The sequence below is a fragment of the Diadema antillarum genome, unplaced genomic scaffold (assembly GCF_040938485.1).
Source record: "Diadema antillarum isolate AM-2024a unplaced genomic scaffold, OU_Dant_1.0 scf00000139, whole genome shotgun sequence".
In the NCBI taxonomy this organism is placed as follows: Eukaryota; Metazoa; Echinodermata; class Echinoidea; order Diadematoida; family Diadematidae; genus Diadema; species Diadema antillarum.
The window spans coordinates 3,713,143-3,736,646 of NW_027271028.1; the positions used below are offsets into that span (position 1 = coordinate 3,713,143).

General features: G+C 38.0%; 1 protein-coding gene across 1 annotated transcript in view; it reads left to right on the forward strand.

The window, feature by feature from the left end:
• LOC139721149 (superkiller complex protein 3-like) overlaps positions 1-23,504 on the forward strand; it is a 59,076-nt gene that overhangs the window by 23,761 nt on the left and 11,811 nt on the right. Inside the window, exons 26-40 of the mRNA XM_071632480.1 lie at positions 2,531-2,592; positions 2,945-3,070; positions 4,443-4,517; positions 6,392-6,536; positions 6,772-6,865; positions 7,376-7,453; positions 7,924-8,051; positions 8,764-8,887; positions 9,737-9,911; positions 10,146-10,192; positions 11,000-11,072; positions 12,556-12,606; positions 13,058-13,175; positions 13,674-13,802; positions 15,350-15,450. Of these exons, the coding sequence (XP_071488581.1) occupies positions 2,531-2,592; positions 2,945-3,070; positions 4,443-4,517; positions 6,392-6,536; positions 6,772-6,865; positions 7,376-7,453; positions 7,924-8,051; positions 8,764-8,887; positions 9,737-9,911; positions 10,146-10,192; positions 11,000-11,072; positions 12,556-12,606; positions 13,058-13,175; positions 13,674-13,802; positions 15,350-15,450 (1,526 nt within the window). The remainder of the gene's footprint in view (positions 1-2,530; positions 2,593-2,944; positions 3,071-4,442; positions 4,518-6,391; positions 6,537-6,771; positions 6,866-7,375; positions 7,454-7,923; positions 8,052-8,763; positions 8,888-9,736; positions 9,912-10,145; positions 10,193-10,999; positions 11,073-12,555; positions 12,607-13,057; positions 13,176-13,673; positions 13,803-15,349; positions 15,451-23,504) is intronic.

A 23,504-nucleotide genomic window follows, 5' to 3' on the forward strand; every position in this document is an offset into this window, starting at 1 on the left:
GCACAAACTCAGGAAAAGTGTGAACTGAGTAAAGAGGCTCTGAAGTACAGTGTCTATTCAAGCGCTTAATCTTTACCAAACCGTGCTGGCTGTGCGATGAATGGGACAAAAAACAGGAAGTTAACCACCAGAGTAACAACAATGAAGGAATTATCAGATTAAACTGAAATTGAGCATGCCTCATTAACACATTCTGTCCATAATTGATGCCAACTTTCAAAGCAGTAGCATTATCCTTTCAAAAGTTATTAGAGTTGAAAGTGAAGAGTGTGGACAAAGGTTTTCAGAAATGAAAAGGAATTCTAAAGACACACCTAATCACACTATTCTACCAAAAAATGTTCGAGATAAACTGCTAAAAAAAACACACTTTCCTGCCCGTTTTATGATACTAAATTTTAGTATAATGTAAAAGAAGACCTGCTCTTTCAGAAAATATGAAAAAGTCAAGTTCGGCTAGGTTGACCCATTTCATTTATTTTCAGTCCTCACGTAAAATGAGTGTGTGCGACTTTATGTTCGTTTTGAGGTGCACGGTCACATTTTGCCTCTGTCGAACATTCTGCTAGGATTGAAAGCTCATGACCCTTTTGACTCCACAAATTTGAGTTGATACAGAATGGATGCTGGCAGTCCTGTCATGTCTCCGTTCACCATGAAATCCTCATAAAACTTTCAATGATGTATGATTTGTCAAACTCAATTTCAAAAGCCCTCCTACAGTGATTAAAGCTGGCAACCAGATAAATAGGTGAAGATCTGGCTTCAGAGTCTCTATACTGTCAAGCATGTAGGGAAGGGGGGCAATTCAGCATTGACTTGAAGGTCAGTTTAAAACACAATAGATACATCTGTGCATGCAGTTTGGAAAATATAATGTTTAGAATTTATGGGTAAGATGTAGTTCAGTTATCAAACTGTCAATTTTTGTCTCGCCCACCGGAGGTGAAGGCGAGACTATGGGATCCAAATGGCGTCCGTCCGTCGTCCGTCCGTCGTCCGTCCGTCGTCCGTCGTCTGTCACAAATGTTAAAGTTTACCTGCAAGACTCTCTTATGATGCATAACTTGGCAACTGTTACAGCAATGGCAGCCACACTAAGGTGATAGAAGCACTAGGGGTATCTTCATGTTATGGTGTTGTCGGAGGTCATGTGATGATGTCAAAGGTCATTTGAGGTCATATATTAAAGAGTATGTGCAAGACTCTCTTTTCTATGTTAAAATTTACCTGCAAGACTCTCTTTTGACAAATAGCTTCACATAAGTTGCTTGGATTACAACCTAACTTGGGTCATAGATGTACTGGGGGTACCTTCATGTTATGGTGCCGTTGGAGGTCACAGGATAAGGTCAAAGGTCATTTGAGGTCATACGTTAAAGTTTACTTGCAAGACTCTCATATCACACATAACTCGACACATGTTGCTACAATGGCAATCAAACTTGGGTGATGGATGTACTGGGGGTACCTTCATGTTATGGTGCCGTAAGAGGTCACATGATAAGGTCAAAGGTCATTTGAGGTCATACGTTAAAGTTTACTTGCAAGACTCTTATCACACGTAACTTGACACATGTTGCTACAATGGCAATGAAACTTGGGTGATGGATGCACTGGGGGTACCTTCATGTTATGGTGCCGTAAGAGGTCACATAATGAGGTCAAAGGTCATTTGAGGTCATACATTAAAGTTTACTTGCAAGACTCTCTTATCACACGTAACTCAGCACACGTTGCTACAATGGCAATGAAACTTGGGTGATGGTAGATGTCTCTTGGGAAGTTGAAGGTAACCACAAGGTCAAAGGTTACAGACGGGGGTCAATGAACTTTTAGGGCCCAATGTTAAGTTTTTAGGGCGCATTTCATTTATGGCTCATAACTTTTGATCCCTTTGTCCGTTTGTGACCAAACTTGGATGGAAGATGTCCCTTGGGGAGGTGAAGGTCGTCACAAGGTCAAAGGTCACAGACAGGGGTCAACAAACTTTTAGGGCCCAATGTTCTGTTTTTAGGGCGCGTTTTGATTGTGGCTCATAACTTTTGATCCCTATGTCCGTTTGTGACCAAACTTGGACGGTAGATGTCCCTTGGGAAGTTAAAGGTCATCACAAGGTCAAAGGTCACAGAAAGGGGTCAACAAATGTTTATGGCCCAATGTTAAGTTTTTATGGCGCGTTTCGATTATGGCTCATTACTTTTGATCCCTTTGTCCGTTTGTGACCAAACTTGGATGGTAAATGTCCCTTAGGGTGTTGAAGGTCACCACAAGGTCAAAGGTCATAAGCAGGTCAATTAACTTCTGGGAGTTATAAAAAATATTAATTCCTTGTACGCGAATGGGCGAGACACAATTTGGCGATTGCCTTGTGTAAACCAGTAACAAATTTCCTACTTCTCAGTCAAGTGATCTTTTATTCAGAATCATAATCTGAATGTGTGAATTAATGAGGGTATTCTGCTGATTTGGCAAATATTACATATTTCCAGACTGCCACCTGTCATTAATTTACATTTCAAATTTTCAGCCATTGATGATCCTGGCCTGGCACAGCATGCATTCATCAAGTCCATACAGTTAGAGCCAAAGGTAAGATATAATGTATATTTCATATGTTTTGTGATTTGTTGTTGCTACTTTTTGTAATTTACTGAAATTTACAAAATTAAAGACGTGTCAGAATTTTGCTTGAGAATAACTATTGTTGTTCGTGGTTTTTTGACATTCCACGGTCAAAGTTATTGGTTAGGTAATTTTTGTGAAATGAATGTTTCTGCAATGCAATATAAATCCCTTTTTTTTCTGCAAGTAGAGGGAGCATATCTATGGATTAATTTTTCTGCCAACTTCACATTGCACAAGAGAATGGGACATACCCTGGAACTAGAGGCAGCATTACAAATTGATTTCACTACTTGCTATCATTTGCTTTGGTATTCAGAATGCGATGGCTTGGACCAACTTGGGCACCCTCTATTTATCCCATGGCAATCTGGAGCTCGCCAACAGAGCCTTTGGCGTGGCCCAGTCTCGCGATCCAGATTATGTGCAAAGCTGGATTGGTCAGGTAAGTCTGCGTCGCTTTCCCACCAAGAACTATAGACTCCCACACCCCATTTTTATTGCAGAAAAAAGAAAAGAAAAACAAGAAGTGAGCTGCTGGACCCACTTTGAGAGCCCCTGTTAAGAATGAATGGCTATTCTATTATATATGGCCATTTGAAAATTTGTTGTAACCATTTCTGTTGTTGTGGGTTTTGATTGCCCAAGGTTATCCTCATACATCAGTTCATATCCATTTCTCATGACATTGACCTGCATGCTGTATTACCGCATTACACGTTATATACCAGGGGGGTGTTTCATAAAGCTGTTTGTAAAGTTACAAACGACTTACAAGTGACTGGTGATCAGTTCTTGTGCTGATTCATGGAAATTCTGATAAGTATAGCACATCAGAACTGATCACCAGGCGCTCGTAAGTTGTTCGTAACTTTACGAACAGCTTTATGAAACAGGGCCCAGGACATAAAAGACCCAGTAGCATGGGGAGACATGGATGGCCCAATCGAATTGATCTTCATTCGTTGCCCACAAGGGTACACTCAAATAGTGTCTATCAGCAAATATGTACATCGAAGTGTACACTCAATTATAACAGTCAACTCCCATCGAGATTCTTCGGCTATGTGTGTCAAAGACTTTGTACATAGAGATCAGTGATAAAGCCGTACACAGTTGTTACGGGGATTCTTGTATATTCTGAACCAGGCCAACCTTACAACTTCATGGTATCTCCACACTACCAAATTAACCCATTGAGGACGGGCTGATTTTGCTGCAACATGCATTTCCCATAGACACTTTCCTGAGTATACTTGGGACTTGTCCTCAGTGGGTTGAGACCACGTCATCCTGGATAAATCAAAAATATCTGCTTCCAGGTCAAATAGTAAACTGGTCTTGAGATCATGGCCAGCATGTGGCACATTAGTGTCATACCAAAAAAAATGGCTCAGACTATCTCTGAAACCACCTCCCATGGGTGGTCCTAAAGATGGATCTGATGGAAGTTGACCTTTGCTTGAAGATGATCATTCAGAGTTTAATCATGCCACAAGTGATGACAATCAATGGTAGCCGAGAGAGCTAGTTCAAATGGTTCCATGACATTTGCTCCTGCGACAATTACTCCCATGATATATCTGCATGCTAAGCCAAACGTGAATTCAACCCGTAAACATAACCCTAACCCTAATCCTAATTCTCACATCAAACTAAACCTAAAACCCTATCACAACCCTAACCCTAACCCTAAGTCCTTAGAGAAAATAAGACCGGAGCAATTGTCGCAGGAGCAAATGTCGTGTCACCAGTTCAAATATATACTTTGTCAAGGTGTTATTGATATTACTTTTTCTTTTTTAATGTGTTGCTAGGGAATGATTGCTGAGACCATGGGCAGAGAGGAAGCGATGGATCTGTACAGGCACACCACGGAGTTGACAACTCATGTAAGTTAAAGTTAACTTCATAAAAACTGTTGTGTATTTTGAATGCAGAATGTTGGACTTTATAGACTGGAACCCATCAGCAATGCATTACCTCTTTAATGTTATGACATGTAGCATACATTAAAGTAAGCTGCCTATAAAAGATACCATCTTTTGATGAAATCCATCTTCCAAACTCTCGCAGTCAAGCAGGTATGTTGTGACCCTTGACTGCTTAGCCTTTGTAAGAACTGCCATTTATAAATCTTTTGCAGGGCTTTTTCATAGTATATCACAAGCATGGCATTGAGGTATTTAGCTTGTTGTACAGCTGTAGGTATTTTGCTGAGGTGCATCTTTAGCTCATTCATATAGAAATGGCTTCTCATTAGCATTTGTGACCCTGCATCACAAAACCAACAAAAAGTCGCCAGACATGAATTTTTAGTTAAGGACAGATTCTGAAAGAGCAGACTCTGAGCTTTAAAATGATGTATAACTCAATTCAAATGGACTCCCCTAACCTACCTAAATACTGGAAAGAAAGCACACACTCACGACTCAGGAAAAGTGTGAACTGAGAAAAGAGGCTCTGAAGTACAGTGTCTATTCAAGCGCTGAATCTTTCACCAAGCTGCCCTAGCTGTGCGATGAAAGGGACAAAACATAGGATGTCAACCACTGGAGCAACAACAATGAAAGGATTATCAGATTAAGCTTAAATTGAGCATGTTCTATTAATGCATTCTGTCCATAATTATTGCTAACTTTCAAAGCAGTAGCATTAATTTATCTAAAGTTATTAGACTTGAAAGTGCAGAGTGTACAAAGAATTTCAAGAAATGAAAGGGGACCTCTAATACAAACATGTTCATTCTACTCTCCCTAAAAAAGGGGTTGTACAAAAACTGCTGAAAACACACTTAACCATTCATGTTATAATTCCAAACTAAAGAATAAAGTAGAAGAAAGATAGCTCTTTCAGAAAATATGAAAAACTCAAGATTGATTTAGTTGACCCATTTCACCTGTTTTGAGTCCTCACGTAAAATCAAGGGGTGTGACTTTTTGTTTGTTTTGTGATGCACGGTCACATTTAGTTAATCTCGACAAGATATGACATCAATGTAAGGCAGAAAATGCATGTGAGCATAATGCCAAAAGTCACAGTTTGACAAGAAAGCTAAGATGATGTAGTTGGGACTGGAGGAGAGTCTTGTATATTTGTGGACAGTATACATCTGTGCTTGATTACCAACTTCACTCATTTCTGTGCCCAAGCATTTAGCTTAACTTGCCATCCTTTTTGTCAGCATAGAGTAATCCATCCAAACTAGACCTAGTTGTAAAGCTTGCAAGCCCACTCAGGTGTAACAGTGTGCCTCAGTCCAACAAGGAGGCCATGATGACACAGTGGGATTAGTTGGATTAAGTACTCTCTATTCACTGGCAATTAATTTCCAGACATCTATACCAATTAGTGATGAAAACACTCCAGTGTGTGTGTGCCAGTTGGTGAGCAAAGCACAGGAAGTGTTGAGAAAGCAAGGCATTGAATGTGACTGGTGCTCAACCACTGATCTCTATAAAGAAGTATCTGGATATCTCATTGGCAAATCATTTTGAAGCCACAGTGCCGCCATCTTACCATGCACATCGCCCATAGTCTTGTGTATGGAGCTCACATCACATGATCTTGATGACAGTCTCTGCTGGAAAATGCATGCAGGTTCCCATAGATTGTGCTTGGTAACATGGCGGCGTGGTGGCTTCAATTGTTTGTACAGCATGCATGGGCGAATGAGATATCCAGATACTTCCTCATGAGATCAGTGTGCTGAACGCAGTTCTGTGGGAGTTTAATATCATCCATTTTGTTTGGCTGCCACTTGCAGGTGGAAGGGGGCCTGGGCTATGCCGACCTGGTCTGCGGCACCATCCTGGATGCGGCCCTCGACAAGAGATCCGAGCTCTACCGCTTCAACATCACCCAGATGAGGGCTGTTCCCGCAGCAACGGCTGCCGTCGGCAAGGTGGCTGGTACGTTAATTACCCAGAGAGGATGCCACCTGACGATACTTTGCAAAGCAGGCTGAATGTGATGCATTAAATACCCAGTACATTGTATGATATTTTGACAAAGCCCACGGACAAAATGTCATTGCACTGGTGTTGATGTGAGTAGCAGATACGTGTTAATCAATTTTAAGATATAGCGTGTGCCTGCAATGTTTAGATAAAATTCATAACTATTCATCTCACTTGCTTTGGTCAGACCGGGTGCAGATGAGTGCTGAGGCCCACACCCTTCATGGGATCCTGCTGGAGAGAGAGGGACTGCACAGGGCTGCAGAGAGTGCCTTCAAGAGGTAAGGTGCAGGGCGTGACTGTCACTGTGTTGTGGTGTGGGGAAACTATTCACTCTTCAGTGGTATTGCAAATGTGACTTTGTATCCCCAAACCAACAAAAACTTGCCAGATGGATTTCTGAATTTCAGTCAAAAATCTGAAAGAGGAGATCCTTTGCTTTCAACCGCAAGGGTCAGCCGTTGGTGAGAAGAAGTGATTTGTAATTAAGGGCCCATTCATGTGCACTGAGTTACCCTTTCACTGCTACTTCACACATTGCCAATTAACCCTCTCAGGACACTGCTGTAAAATACTATTGATATCTAATGGTGTCAAGTTGGTTCTCGTAGTGATAGGGGATACAGACTGTCATTCATATTGATACACAAAGAAACTGAAGAGACGATACCCATTGTACTTAGACAGTTAAAGCAATGCTTAAATGCTTCTTGGTGTGATAGTTACATCTATTGTTTTGCTTACCAAATCTGACCTGAAGAGTGGAATGTTTAATTCTTTCTTTTTTTCAGAGCTCTAGAGCTGGCGGTAAGTGGAGGAGATGTAAAAGCCATCAACACAGCTTTAGCCAACCATGGAAGAGTCTTAAGGTATCAACAAATTTGCCAATTGATATGTTTTTGTGATATTTAGTTTGTATGTTTTTGCATTCAAAATATGTAAGATATACATTTTTAATTATTATTTATACATTTGAAATGAAAATTTTATGTTTCTGTGCGTCACTACCTTATTGCTCTACAAAGGGTGCAGCTTTTTGTTACAGATAAGCTACTAAAGAGTACTATATGACAATCTGACATATATTTTTTTGATTTAGAAGTCTTAATATTAAAGTCCCCTTTTCATTGGGATTTGATTGAGTAGTTAGGTGCCAATGCCTTTAAAAGATTTTCCAGAAGGCAGTAATAGGTTTTGCATGACTACATTATTCCATGGCTGTTTCATCTGATCACTGACAAAGATTTGAAGTAGTATTGAAAGTGACCAGAAACTTTATGAACACAAACAATCTCTTTCTCCTACTTCTTTGGGCGTTGCCCATCTTCCACCTCACCAGTTCTCTTGGAAGAGTGGAGGAAGCTAAAGAGGAGATGAGACGCATCACCCCTCTCAACGACACTCGTGATATCCTTGCCATGGCCCTGGCTCTCTATAGAAACCAAGAGTGGCCGCAGGCCTGTTTGGGTATGTATGCTACAGGCTCAGAGCTTTCTTTCATGATCACAATGAGTAAGTCAGAAGATGAAAAATATGTGTGTGAAAAATGTCACCAATTTTCAAATCACTGATGTATTCTTGTGTTGCATTTCTTTACTTTTTTGTAAAAAGGAAAAGTTTGCTTTTGAAATTGAAAAAAAAAATGAAATCAGATTCCTCTAAAATGTTACGAAGCATGCTTCGTATGTACCATTTCATCATTAAAAAAAGTGTGTTTGTTTTCTGTGTATTTTCTTAGTGTGTATACAAGGTTGTATGTATGTGCAGAGGATAGCAGCCCTGTGTTCCTACAGCTCTGAAGTTAAATGTTAAAATCTTTGCAGCCAGATAAATTGTGAAAGAAAAAAAAATCATGTTAATCTATGTGAAGGGTCATTAATTGGTTTATTTCAGCAACTGCAGTTACTACAGCTTCATGGTTTGTCAAATCTCATGATTTTCCCTTTTAAAGTTTTTGATAACTTTTGCTTTAGTAATTCAAAGTAATATGTCTTTGCTTTATAGCATAATTATTTGTGATTTGTAGCAAGTTCTCTTCTTCCTTGCTTTTTGTAAGCTGTCAGACAAATTGTGGGTACATTTCATTGTGAGTTATATGCTTTTTGAGTGGTGTGTAATGAGAACCTGATAATTACATGAACAAAATGATTGAATGGCTACGTGTGGTATCTTTGAGCAGCTTACGAGCAGGCTTCAGAGCTGACCACTGATGAGGCTGAACGGTCAGAGATTTTGACCGCCCAAGCCATGGTGTCTGTCCAGTGCGGGGACATCGATACTGCCAAGACGCTCCTCTTCAAGAAGTAAGGCACCGGGAACTACTCAAATCTTCCTCAAAAAAGTTCGCTACTATAAGACCAGAAATTTGTGTGTGCATTTTAATTTCGTAATTTTCGCGAGAGCCATGATTTTCGGAATTTTATTGCGTGCAAAAGTTCTTGTTTACACTATATGCATTGAATGCCAGTGACAAATTGCAAAAATTTCATGCTGCATAAAAGGCAGTCGGCTCCAATTTGTGAAAATTTCACACCGCAAATAATTCTGATTTGACAGTATTGTTACGGGGATGTTTTCCCAAACATATATTGTAATATATATACAATGTAATAATTTATTCATAGTGAATGCAGATAGATCAGCAAAACACTCAGTTAAAGTTTTAGGAATGTCGGATAGTACATTCAAAGGTTGTTAATTTTTCAAAGTTTGGGTTAATTCCATGTGCCACCCTCTGTAATTCATCTCTACAATAATTTATGATGCGCAGTTGTGGAACGATATTGTAGAAAATGAAACAGAATTTGCAAAAATTTATGTTTCTAGAACATCAAGGGAGCACTTGACCTTCAACATTTGCCCTTACATACTGTATCTCCGTAGCAAGTCATTGGAATGTATTTACACATTGAAGACAAGGAAAAAAACTTGGATAGTTTGTGTATGATCATTATCCAAATCCAACCTGGCTACATCTCAGTGAACAGGTTTGGTTGCACTTGTAGGCTTGATATAGCAACATGAAGTCCTCCAAAGATGTAGGATTCTGGCTAATGAGCTACATTGCAGTTCATTCGCTACATCAGACATGCTTTCCGTGAAAAGTTTTGTGCAACTATGTTACTCTTCTGTCTCGCTTCTTGACGTTCTAGCTCCCAGCTGTCGAGACCCTGTATCCGCGGCCTGGTCGCTCTCTGTGCCCTCGGACTGCGCACCGGGGACCTGGTCCTAACCAAGGCGGCCCTGGCAGAGCTGGTGAAGCAGCCAGACCAGCACAAGTGGATCCAGGAATCTGTGGTCCTGACTGCAGCATCAAAAATCCTACAGGTACATGCTCTAACTGATGAGAGAGTACTAAGCTAGCCCTGACTGGCAGTCATATTTGATTGTAGGCTTTTAGCAGGTAATAGAAACACCAAGTTCAGTATGTGGGCCTAATGATGATGATTTTTTACTGGGAAGTTGCATGAACTAAAGATTACCTGTATGCATGTGTTGTATCCAAAATTTCATTTTTCCCTTGATGCTGACTTTACTGTCTGTGTGTCTCATTCTCTCCAGGGTAATGGCGATGAGGCACTAAAATGTTTTATCAAGGGTCTCAAGAAGTAAGTATTCAATTGCCTATTCCTATGGGAGCATGATCAGTCCAATGTAAAGTGTACAGAAGTTTAAGAATCTTGTAGAGAATGGTTCACAAACTTTGTAAGACAAAGGATCAAAAAATCTTAAAATCCCTCTGAACCTGAAAAAATAAAAATCTCAGAAAAGAAAAGTGTTTTTATTTTATCATTTACTGGTTCTTCCAGACTCTAATAGATAATGATCACATCAGATGTGACAACCCATGTAGGCCTCCTGTGTACTTGCAGTCCCCCTCTGCTGATACATATGAAAAATTCTGTCCATTTCATTTTGTGTGTGTGTGTGTGTGTGTGTGTTAAAAAGTAGGGGAAAATATAGATATGATGTGAATTAGCTGAGAACATGACCAGAATTATGTATTTATACTTCCTCCAGTCCAAGACCTACCATACAGTATGTTTACCCCAATAATCCAGAAAAGAAATGTGCTTGATTTCTTACCAATATGTGCAAGAGAATACACAAACTAACACAGTACTCACAATCTGTGAGTGAAGCTCGGCATACAGCTGTATCTATTAATGCAGAAGATATTGGTTCGCTGATTTTAAAATGACCTGTATTTCATTTGGTGTGACCATTTAGGTCAAATTTTGCCAAAACATTACTTTTTGTTTCAACAATAATTTGCCATAATGGAATACCTGTAACAGATGACTTATTTTGGCCTCATAATAGAATTATGTGGATCTACTTCAGTATTTGAAAACTGTTGACATGAAGAATGGCTGTTGAATGTAAACATTTGAACTTTTAACATCTCTTCTCAGCTGTCCCAGTAACACTCCTTTCCGAGCTCTCACAGCTGAGGTGGCTATCCTTCTAGACCCGTCTTCCACCACGGTAAGATTGAAGAAGACTTTTTTCTTAAATGATAGTCATCATTCAGTGATATGTTAGACACATAATTCCCTACTTTACCACAGAACTACCAATATTTGACTTCTTCCTTGACTGCCTTCAGAATATTTCAGGATTTATTCCAGTCCCAGAATTTCTCTGGCCATTATCTGAGTGAGGTAGCAAGTTATACCAGGTAACAAATCTATGTATGTAGATACTCTTTATTATCCTTGATAGCAAAATTGTTGCAATGGTAGTTTAGGAAATGGGACTGAATGTGTTGAACATGAACTCATACATAGACTGATGTATGGCTTGTATCGAAGTAGTTCAGGAAACTGAAGAACTTGATATATAGGTTTTGGTCGTTGATAGTCCCAAACAATTAGGAACCCAGAATTACCGTCACCAATGTAGGGAAGTTTATCTAATGCATCAGCGAATGATGACTTTAAGTCTGTATGATGGTATCCCTGGTTCCATTACATTTGCTCCTGTGACAATTGCTCCCATAAAATATCTGCACACTAAGCCAAATTTAAAACCTACCCACAAACATAACCCTAGCCCTAATCCTAATCCTCACATCAAACTAAACCGTAAGCCCTATCACAACCCTAACCCTTACCCTAAGTCCATGGAGAAAATAAGACCGGAGCAATTGTTGCAGGAGCAAATGTTGTGTCACCGTTATCCCCGCATTCCTGTTCCCTGAATAATCTCTTGACAAAGGTCCATGGGGATATTGGATGTCCCAACCAAATAAAATATGATTATCTGAACTATCCTGAAGTGCAGGGATTAGTGGTATATTTGATATGGAAATGAAAGTGGCTGAATTGAATTGCTGTAAAAGAAATATGATAGGCCATTATATCTTACTGTCCTTCGATTCCACTTACACATGTTTTACATAATTAGTGGTATATAACAGTTTAAAAAAGAGTGTTAAGTTTGTGTTTTTCTCTCTGTACTTCCCCCATAAAATGCCTCCACATATGTCATGTCAAGAGTGGTGATATACATGTATATTCTTATGGAAGTCTTCTGAAATATTCACTTTGCTATCCAGTTTAAAGTTATACTTTTGCATGTCATATCATCGCTGGGGCGACAAGACCTCGTATTGACAAAATGTCAAATGTTCAAGAGAGCCAAGAAACATGACGGCCAAAGCACTATAGCAAATGGGATAGCCTTTCCTTTGACATGCCGTGGTGGCTTCATTTTTGGAATAATGCAGTTGGGATTTGGACAGGACATCACTTAACCCATTATTTGACCAATAATCCAAAAAAGTAATTTTTACCAAAATTTCAGATACAAGGTCTTGTCACCCCAGCGACGATGAGTGTTTGTAGAATTTATTTGTTTCTATTTCCTCATCCTGCAAATTGCTTCTTTTAAACACATTTGAAAGGTTTCAAAGGTTAAAGAATATTTTTGTTTCTGTACAACTCTTTTCTTTCTTTTTATTTTCCAGCTTGCCTCGGCATGCTGTCGCGTTGCACAAAGGCTTGGCTCCACACAAATGGTATAGACATGACACATCGGCAACTTTTTTTCTTTAATAATAGTCTTATTTACCAGTATATATATATATGCACATTGACAAGGGTACACTTGTTTTCTTTAGACCTTGCTTCACTTGTTCCACCATATGTTACCATCGTATTTAATCCTCCATTCTATTCATGATATTGCGTACAAATATACCGAAAGCATACTTAGTAAAACTGCCTATTTATGTTGCTCTACTTTATGTTGCTCTACTTTATGTTACGATGGTTATTGGTGCTTTATTGTGTAAAGCTAGGTTAGATTTATAACAAGTCAATAATGCAGTGGTCCAAAGCTACATGAATAAAACAAATGCTGAAAATGTAGAGGCAGGATTTCAAACAGCATAGACTGGAGCTTTCTGTGTGGACTTGCTATTTTTATTTGAGACATTTTTTCTGCATTTCATCTGTTGCCTTACACAGAGCATACTACAAGTAGATTCATCGACAGACCTTAGCTCTGGTAACCATGGCGACCCTTCTACATGTCGATTGTCTCCTAGCTTGATAGCAGCTCAGAAGGCAGTCCACGCCATGCCCGGTAAAAGATTCTTAACTTTCAAGAAGACATAATATTCAAATGCAACTTGGAAGGTGTTTCTGTTAAATGTTTCTTATTACTCTCTACTGTCAGCTTTACACTGTAAAATCATATAAGATTTGATGTTGGTGCTATCCATAACACACAATGTAACACAGATCTTTGGAATATAAAGTTCCTGCTGGGGGGTGTTTCATAAAGCTGTTCGTAAAGTTACGAACGACTTACGAGTGACTGATGATCAGTTCTTGTGCTGAATTATGGAAATTCTGATAAGTATAGCACATCAGAATTGATCACCAGTCGCTCATAAGCTGTTCGTAACTTTACGAACAGCTTTATGAAACAGGGCCCTGTAGTGTACACAACTTCTTGCATTACTATTTTGCTGTGAGATTCTTTTTATCTTCTGTAGCGATGAGTTTGCCGTAAGTGCTCACTGTGCCAATAAGAATGCTGCAACAATAACGACATGTCTTTTATCTTTTGTGGTACTAGGTGATGTGAACAACTGGGCCCTGCTGGGGGCAGCCTGCTCTGCCCAGACCACTTGGCAGGCCCTCCACCAGAAGGATGCAGCTCTGTTGGATGTCAACCTTCAGATTTCCAAGTTCCTCCTCCAAATGAGTAAGGAATCTTTGTTTGTTCTGAGTGACAGGGGGGTTTGTTTGTCTGAACAGTTAACTCATTGCATCATGGAAGGAATGGCTCACCACGATAAAAGGGAGTTTAGTCCACCTTTTGGGAGCAAAGTGAATTAAGAGGATTGTTCTGATCATTGTGTAGGGTACATTTTCACTGGAGTGTGAAATGAGAGAGTGATCAAGTTTCAGAATGGCAAAATTGCCAATTATTTGCATGTTTACTTTTTGCTACACGTGCAGCTTTTCACTTCCAAGGATTGATCCATTACATCATATCATAAGGGGCAGGAACCATTTATTGTCCCCGCCGAACGAGTTCGAGCAGGGGACTATGAAACGGGCTCCGTACGTGTGTGTGTCCGTGTGTCCGTGTGTCCGTGTGTCCGTCCGTCCGTCCGTGTGTCCGTCCGTGTGTGCGTCCGTGTGTGATCAAAACGTTCAAAATGCTACTCCTTCGCCATTTCTAACCCAATTTTGATTCTGTTTGCTTTATATGATAGCACTACATGGGAGCTTTGAAACTTCTATACAGAATTTCAATTGTGACCTTTGACCTAGACCTTTGACCTATATTGTACATTTTGCTTCAAAATGCTACTCCTTCGCCATTTCTAACCCGATTTTGATTCCGTTTGCTTTATATGATGGCACTAGGTGAGGGCTTCAAAACTTCTACACAGAATTTTGACCTTTGACTTCTTTGACCTTTGACCTTGATTTTTGACCTATATTGTACATTTTGCTACAAAATGCTACTCCTTCGCCATTTGTAACCCGATTTCAATTCCGTTTGCTTTAAGTGATGGCACTAGGTGAGGGCTTCAAAACTTCTACACAGAATTTTGACCTTTGACTTCTTTGACCTTTGACCTTGATTTTTGACCTATATTGCACATTGCCTACAAAATGCTACTCCTTCGCCATTTCTAACCCGATTTTGATTCCGTTTGCTTTATGTGATGGCACTAGGTGAGGGCTTCAAAACTTCTACACAGAATTTTGACCTTTGACTTCTTTGACCTTTGACCTTGATTTTTGACCTATATTGTATGTTTTGCTACAAAATGCTACTCCTTTGCCATTTGTAACCCGATTTCAATTCCGTTTGCTTTAAGTGATGGCACTAGGTGAGGGCTTCAAAACTTCTACACAGAATTTTGACCTTTGACTTCTTTGACCTTTGACCTTGATTTTTGACCTATATTGCACATTGCCTACAAAATGCTACTCCTTCGCCATTTCTAACCCGATTTTGATTCCGTTTGCTTTATGTGATGGCACTAGGTGAGGGCTTCAAAACTTCTACATAGAATTTTGACCTTTGACTTCTTTGACCTTTGACCTTCATCTTTTTACCTATATTGTGCATTTTGCTACTAAATGCTACTTCCGGCGGGGACATATATTACGCACCGCGTAATTTCTACTTTTCCTTGTTTCAAAGAATTTTCTGCATCAGTAGTACAAATCTGATTTGTGTTTTAACATCTCTTTGATGCTCATCCGATATTACCTTCCATTACCTCTCAGACAAGGCAGACTCCAAACTCGCCCCATGGGTCTCCATGCACACAGTATTCTCTATGCTGCAGAGCAAGCAGTGGGACGAAGCCGCCACTCTCTCCAAACGGGTAAGACAGGATCATGCCTCTATTCACATCAGAATGTCTGGTCTGCTTATCCTTCCATCTCAGATTTTTAGGGTTGGGTGGAGGGGACCCTCAGGGAAATTCTGCCGTCAACTTTTGGTTTCTTCGTACTTTTAGTGGTGGATGGTTTCATGGTACGCCTTGTATTCTTTCTTGGATGTTATTGTCCACATTTTGCATCTGGAAAAGAATGTATTGTGTACAGTGACAACATCCACCACTAGATGTCCTACTCTTGTGGAAACTTTCAAAGAATACATTTTCTACAGTGTATATATGCTGTAATTCATCAGCACTGTTTTGTACCTACTACATTTTTATTCATATGCCAATCTAGAGTGATATCAAATTTGATTTTAATTCTATATGAATCGATTTGCTTCATGCAACCCCAAAAGAAGCAATTGATAGCAACCATAAGATCAATTGCCTTTAAAGTTACCTCCAAAGGGTTATAGGCAATGAGGATAAAATGCCTTGCCCATAGAGCACAACAGCTGCAGCCAGGGGAGTCAGACCAGGGACCTCGTCTTCATGCAAAATTGATGTACTCCTACTATCATTAACAGTGATGCTGAAGTATTTGTGTTCTCTTTTATCAAAAGTGTCAGGATGCTTACATTTGATATACACAGTTATGCAAACAAACCGTCGCTTGCCCGGAAGAAGGGAACGAGCACCGAATTTCATCAAAATATTCAATTTTTTAATTTTAACAGAAAATGATAGGGAATGTAAAGAAGTTTTATGAGATGTTACTCAAAATCTCAAAATGAACGTCATTATGACGTAATCAATGAATTGTAGAAGGAAACGAGCTCCCAAAGCCGAAAAGTCTTCCCGGTAAAAGGGAACGAATGCATACGCGCCGTTTTCCCGGTCAACGATAATCGCAGACGTTTCCCTGCAAAACGGCACGAATGCGAGTATTGGCAACAGTTTTAGTCTGCTGTGTTGAGAAAGAACTGGTAAGTTTACCGATAAAAGTTACTCAAGAAGGAATTAAACAATTTGTGTCAGTCGGTCTAGATATCTCTTTCCCAAATTTGCACGAGTCTCTGTAATAAGTAATAAATAATGCCACTTTGATCGCAAGTTTTCTCTACAAAACATAATTTACACGGTATTTCGATCACTGCGAACTACGCTTAGTCCCAAACGCAATATTTTGTGTAGTGCAGTGCAACGTGTTGTGTAAATAATAAACTTTTAAGTTTTATAAAGGGTGATGGAAATTGAACAGGTTAACTTCTAATTCTGAACGCGCAATCACAGCTGCTACTTCTGCTAGATTCTAGACTCATAGTACTAGGAATATGCCTGTCCTCAAGATTCACGATTTGATAAAGAAAAGCATTCCAATAGTCGATAGAAATACAAAAGTCAATAGAATACGAAATCCACACACACCCACAGTGCAATATCAATGCTGTGAAACACTGTACATGTACAAAGTGTATGACACGAGAGATTTTTGTCACAATTTTTTTAAAAAATGTAAACATTTTTATTGTTTAATTTTACATTTTTGAGTACAAGGTCACAAAACTGTTACCAAACAGAGATTTAGTACTTGTATCATTCAAATATTAGTTTTGATTACAAAAATAGTTTAATAAAATGAGAAATTATTTTAGATGCACATTTCAGCTGTCAAGATGCAAGTTTGGTCCTACAGTTTTTCTATGGGTTGCATGTATGTGGTCAGTATATAGCTTGTTATAACTCAACACATATGTAGTAGGTGTGACGAAATCGAAGTCTGATTTTGATTAGCCTAACTTTAAGACTCACTTCTAGTCGTAAGCCTAAGTCTTAGTTATATCCGCCGGGCCCTGTACAGATTTTTGTGAATCACTTGGATTTCGACTTCTTGTGGTAATCAGTCACCTGTCAACAAATAACGGCGAATATATCTCCGTAGCCGAACAAAACATTGGACTGGTTGGCCACTGATCAAAATGTCCGTTTGGCATTTCTACTCGCCGTACGGGCCCCGGAGTGGATCTGTGACTTAGTCTTAGGCATTACTCTTGGATCTGACATTACTCGCGTAAGTACTGGACGTAAGTGCGCGTACTGTCTGGACTAGTGTGAATTAGGAGTTGCAGTTGCTTGCCGTCGATCTATCTGATAGATGTCTAAACTACAGTGAGTCCTTCATTCTCTGAAGTCTTGATCAACGTCAAACAAACAACATGCCAAGGTCTAACTTTAGGTTTAAAATCGGTTTACTCTAGAAATAAAAATATTTAAACTGCGCTTACCCAAACTCTGCAGGCGTATTAAACGCACTTAGGCTTAGATCTAATTAAGTTGGATAATCATAAGATCTCGATCAATTTTAGGTCCACAATAATACTCGATGGATAAGAAATACAAAGAAACAAAAACAAATTAAAGTAAAAAAAATGCTCCAGATCGTTATAATGATTTAGTGACTGTCCAGTCTAGTACTGTTACAGTTTATCTAATAATCTTTAAATGCCGATTTACGCCTTCATTTAATTAGATTAAAATTTCTAGTTGACTGCTCTGACTGAAATGAAAATAGAAATTTAAAACGTGGAAACATTTCTCAGGCTTAATAAGTAGGATTAAATGCAATGAATCGATCGAAGATGGCCCATGGCCATATTTTCAAATTCAAGATCTTACAATTCGTTCAGACTACACTTGTATTTGATCGGATTAAAATTCAAATGTGCTCTTCAGCCCTTGTCGTCAACTTCCGGCATTTCAAATGAAAAAAAAAAAAAAATCATCAACGCTTTTGACTCAAATTTAATTTTTAAATTGAAATTTCTAAGTCTATATCAAAGTTTACAGATGAATGTCATTGTCTGGTATGGTAAATTGAGCTTCAAGTTCTTGGGCTCCACAAATATAAAACACTTTCAAAATAGGCTTTGGCTGATAGACCAGACATAGTACCATTAACTTCTGGTGAATTAAATTGACCTTTACTTAGAAGTCTTAAGTAGTTAATGATGAATAATGATTATTAATTGCCTCATATGCCAATGTTGCTCTATATAGGATCACAGTCTTTCTCTAAGGTCCCAGCTATTTTTTAATACTACATTAGATCTAAAGAGTTTTATGAACTATTTTATACATATATATGCAATAATTTTATGTCCATATAAATGATAAAATATTTCATAAAACTCTTTAGATCTATAAATTGATTAATTAAGTATTCAAAGAAAGATGGGAAAGTAGAGAAAGATTCATATTGATTAAGAGTAAAGATTCCTTTTGTTTTTATTTTGTTAATGATAGATCAATGGACCCAGAAGATCTCATCCTTGTGCAGTGGAAAAGAGATGGCAAAGAAAATACAGTTGCAGTGAAGGACATCATTTGCCCCGATGGACCGCCGCACCCAGGATCCACAATTATCATGGAGTGGAAGACTAGTAAAAAAAAAATGAAATATGGGAAGGCACAGTCCTCCGTGTTCCAGAGGAAAAGGATGAAGGAGAAGAAGAGGAAAGTATGATGGTGGATTCAGAGAGTTCAGAGGAAGAAGATGATAACATTCCGCTTGCCAGATTTTCTGCACAAGTAAGTTCAATTCAAACATAAAATTAATATATTTTTTTAAAAACCGTGAGTACAGTGGTGAGCAAGTTATGGTAACTGAAGTACACATATCTTATCACAATTGGCTGACAAAATTGGCATACTCACAAAATAGGCATCAAAATGTAATATCTTGTATACAGTAGTTATGATAACTCTTCAAAAATTGGAAGAATGGCATTGGGAGGGATTGATCCATTGCCTCATCACTGTTTTGATTTGTTTTATTCATGTATTTCCATAATTAGCACTTCTACCAACTACATGTAGGCCTACAACTTCTTGGTAGTCTACAGCAGATGCAATTAGCTAATAAAAGGCCACTCAAACACTTCATTCTGGGTTTGTGTGTAATTCATGATTTGTGTAATTCGTGATTTAAAGGTACAGGATTCCATCATTATCATGACTTTATTGGAACTTTGCAGTATTGTGAAAGAAATACTGATAGAGAACTGTCATACAAATGATGTAAGCTGGTAATAAGGATATCACTAAATCACTTATAAGAAATAAAGGTTAATTAGAATTTTGTCATGATGTCACATCAAATTCAGAGTAAAGAAAAACAAAAGAAAATCCCTTTTTTTTTGCAGCTTCTTGATCTGTAAAATACTGGTGGCTGAAAATTCTTTTTAAAGCATTGTTCTAAGATCAGCAGTTATCTGAAGAATTTCTTGTGTATATTTGCAGTCACTTGAAATGGGCTACTACTATTAAAATTCAATAATTATGATTTAAAACATGTTACTACATAAAGTTAAATAATGGAATTTGTTTTTAGATCCAGTTGTGTTTGTGTACTTGATTTCTCATTATGAAATTATGTTGTGTTAGGAAACATCTGCAATTTCCAGTTACATTTTATTGCTCTCTTACTTAGCCCATCAAATGTCAGAAGTAATCTGCCTTAGAATACTAATTTTTTACACTTAAAACTGTGAATGGAAAAAAAGGAATTGACCAGAATTCTTAATCATTAGATTTATTAAGCTCTATTGTCATTTTTATATCTTTTCTAAATTGTTTTTTCTTTCTACCTCACATGCATAGGTACCTTCATCAACCAGAAATGATGGGAATTCTTCAGAATCAAGTAAAGAAAATGCACTCCAGTCTGAGGTAAATGCTTGTAATTCATGATGTATTAAATGGCAGTCACAATTAACCAAGAACGTTTAAATGTGAGTAGCATTTGTAAGATTTGCAAAGCAATGGACCAGAATATTTCAACAACAACAAAAAAATACTCATAAAACAACCATTGGATATTCTTTGATATACTATTAAACTATTTATCAGGCCTAATGGTTGAGTGTTTACATTGAATGTTACATTTTAATATCCTCTTAGATACCCCCATCGAATGTCAGAAGTAATCTGCCGTATAATGTATCTGTAACACTTACAACAGCAAATGAAGAAAAAAAGTGATTCACAAGATTTCTGAATTATTATATTTGATTAGCTGTATTGTCAATTTTAGATCTTTTTCACATGCATTCTTCCCTGAACAGGCACCGTCATCAACTGCAAATGATCAGAACTCTTCAAAACCAAGTCAAGAAAAGACTCTCCAGTCTAGGGTAAATACTTGTTATTTGTTATAAAGGCAGAAATCCACCTCAATGCCATGATTATCCAAAAATAATAAAATTTAGGTTGCATTTGTGAAATTTACAAGGTTTAGGTACAGTAATAGTAGGTTTTGAGAAATATCCATAGAACAGCTGTTAGACATTGTTCACTGTACTATACTATAAAGCTTTTGTATCAGGCCTACTGCTGGTGTGTTTACATCGAATGTCAAAAGAAATCTACCTTATGTCGTTGATCTTTAACACAAGTTTGCAACACTGAATGAAACAAAAAAAAAAGGTTATTCACCAGATTTCTGAATTATTAGTTTTGAGTAGCTTTGTTGTCATTTTGATATCTTTTCTAGATGTATTTCCTTTCCATAATACTTGTAGGCACCTTCATCAGCTGCAAATGATCAGAGTTCTTCAAAACCAAGTCAAGAAAAGACTCTACAGTCTGAGGTAAATGCTTATCATTTATTGTAAAGGCAGGAGATTCACCTCAATGCCATAATCAACCAAAAACATTAAAATGTAAGTTGCAATCGTGAAATTTATAAGGTATAGGTTTTGGTAGATTTGGAATTTAAATATCCATATCCAAATGTTCGCTGTACTATTAAGTCTTTGTACCAAACCTAGTGCTGGAGTGTTTACATCAAATGTCAGAAATAATCACCTTATGATTTTTGATCTTCAACACAAGATTAAGACAGTGAATGACAAAAAAAAATGTAATTTACCATATTTCCAAATGATTAGTTTTGAGTAGTTTTGTTGTCATTTCGATATAATTTATCAGTTACCTTCTTTCCATAATAGGCATCGTCATCAACTGCAAATGATCAGGATTCTTCAAAACCAAGTCCAGAAAAGACTCTCCACTCTGAGGTAAATAGTTGTTATTTATGATTTAAAAGCAGGAGATCAAAGTTGCAAATATCCACCTCAATGTCATTAACCAGGAACATTAAAATGTAGGTTCATAAGAGATTGGACTAGATATTTAACAAATATATCTATTAAACAGCCATTAGACATGGTGGCCCGTATTCTCGAAGGAAAACCGTGGTTTAAACCACGATTTATGCAAATTTCATGGTATACCGGAGCGCCACTGCTATAACACACTCTGGCGCGTACATTTAGGTTTAATCATCCCGATGATTAGCGCTCATGTGTTGGCAAAGGACGCAAATTCCACCCTTGTTGCCATGGTTTAGACCACGGTTTATGTAAATTGACGCATAATGAATTTACATAAACCGTGGTCTAAACCATGGCAACAAGCGTGAACTTCGCGCCCTTTGCCAACACATGCGCTTATCATCGGGATGATTGGACCTTAGTGTACGCACCAGAGCGTGTTATAGCAGTGGTGCTCCGGTGTACCATGAAATTTGCATAAACCATGGTTTTAAACCACGGTTTTTTCCTTCGAGAATACGGGCCGGTGTGCTAATCTATAGTCTTTGCATCAGGCCTTGTGATTGAGTGTTTAATCAAATGTCAGAAGTACTTTGCCTTGTAACGTTGATCTTTAGTGAATGAAAAAAAAATATTCATCTACCAGGGGAGCATATCATGAAACTTGCTCGTCACCGACAGTTGTTATAAGCTACTGAAATCCTTGCATCTGATTGGCTAAGAGCACATTAATAAGTGAAATCACTGACAAAAACACTGGATGAAATGCCCACCAGATTGCTAAAATTATTAGATTTGAATAGCTGTATTTTAATTTGATGTCCATGTACATAAATTCTTTTCCATAATAGGCACCTGCATCTACTGAAAATGATGGGAATTCTTTAGATCCAAGTCAAGAAAAGACACTCCAGTCTGAGGCAAATACCGTGTACTTGTAATTTATGATTTAAAGACGAGAGATCTCACTTGCTAATATTTCCAATATACACCTCAATGTCGTAATTAACCAAGAACATTGAAACGTCTGTTACCTTGTGATATTTACAAGGCATCAGGCTAGTAAAGTTTGAAAAATATCCGTGAAACAGCCAGTAGACATTGTTTGCTGTTTTAAAGATTCTTTGTATGAGGCTTAGTGCTGGCATGTTTACATTATATTGGCCTTGAGGTGCCAGAATACTGTTATGGTCATGTGGTCATATTTTGTCTTGCTTCAGTAACAAAGTCACATTGAAAATTCTACTCTGGCCAAATTTGTGACAAAATGTAAATGCAAAAATATATAAATATGCATAAAACTGTTTTGTTACATAGTCTATCAGACCAGAGATGCACCCCTAGGCCTACTATAAAAAAGGGAATTGAACAGTCTTGAATCTCACACTGAGTTTCCAAACCCTTTCCTTTCACATTTTCTTTTATTATGTAAGCATCTCCCACCAAATAAGCCAACACAGTAATCTATGGAGGTGATATTTTAGGTGTTCACTTTTTTTAAGCACTAAATGAAAACAAGGAAGCATAATTTTTTTTCACAGATTCATTTTACACCCCATTACACATTCTGATAGCATGTAGGACCATGCAGCTCCAATTCTTAAATGTGGAAAATGTTAAATTATGGCTTTAAAAGTTTTGCTGTACCTGAATGAAGTTTTGAATTCTAAGTTTATGTTTGTGTCAATTGTATACCATTTGATTGATTGACACTCAACTGGTTAACAATCCTTACTATACTATTCATTCATATGTACATATTTTTAATGCAGCCAATACCGGTATGCGGCCTGTCAAGTACTCGTGTTGGTGAGGACATTCCAAGACTCTCAGAGGTAAAGTTTGTTCATTCTGTTCAGGCATTTGACTAAACGTAGGTCATAGGATCTTACAGATATCTGGTTAACATCTGCAATTAAAAGTTTTGGGCAAATCAAAGCT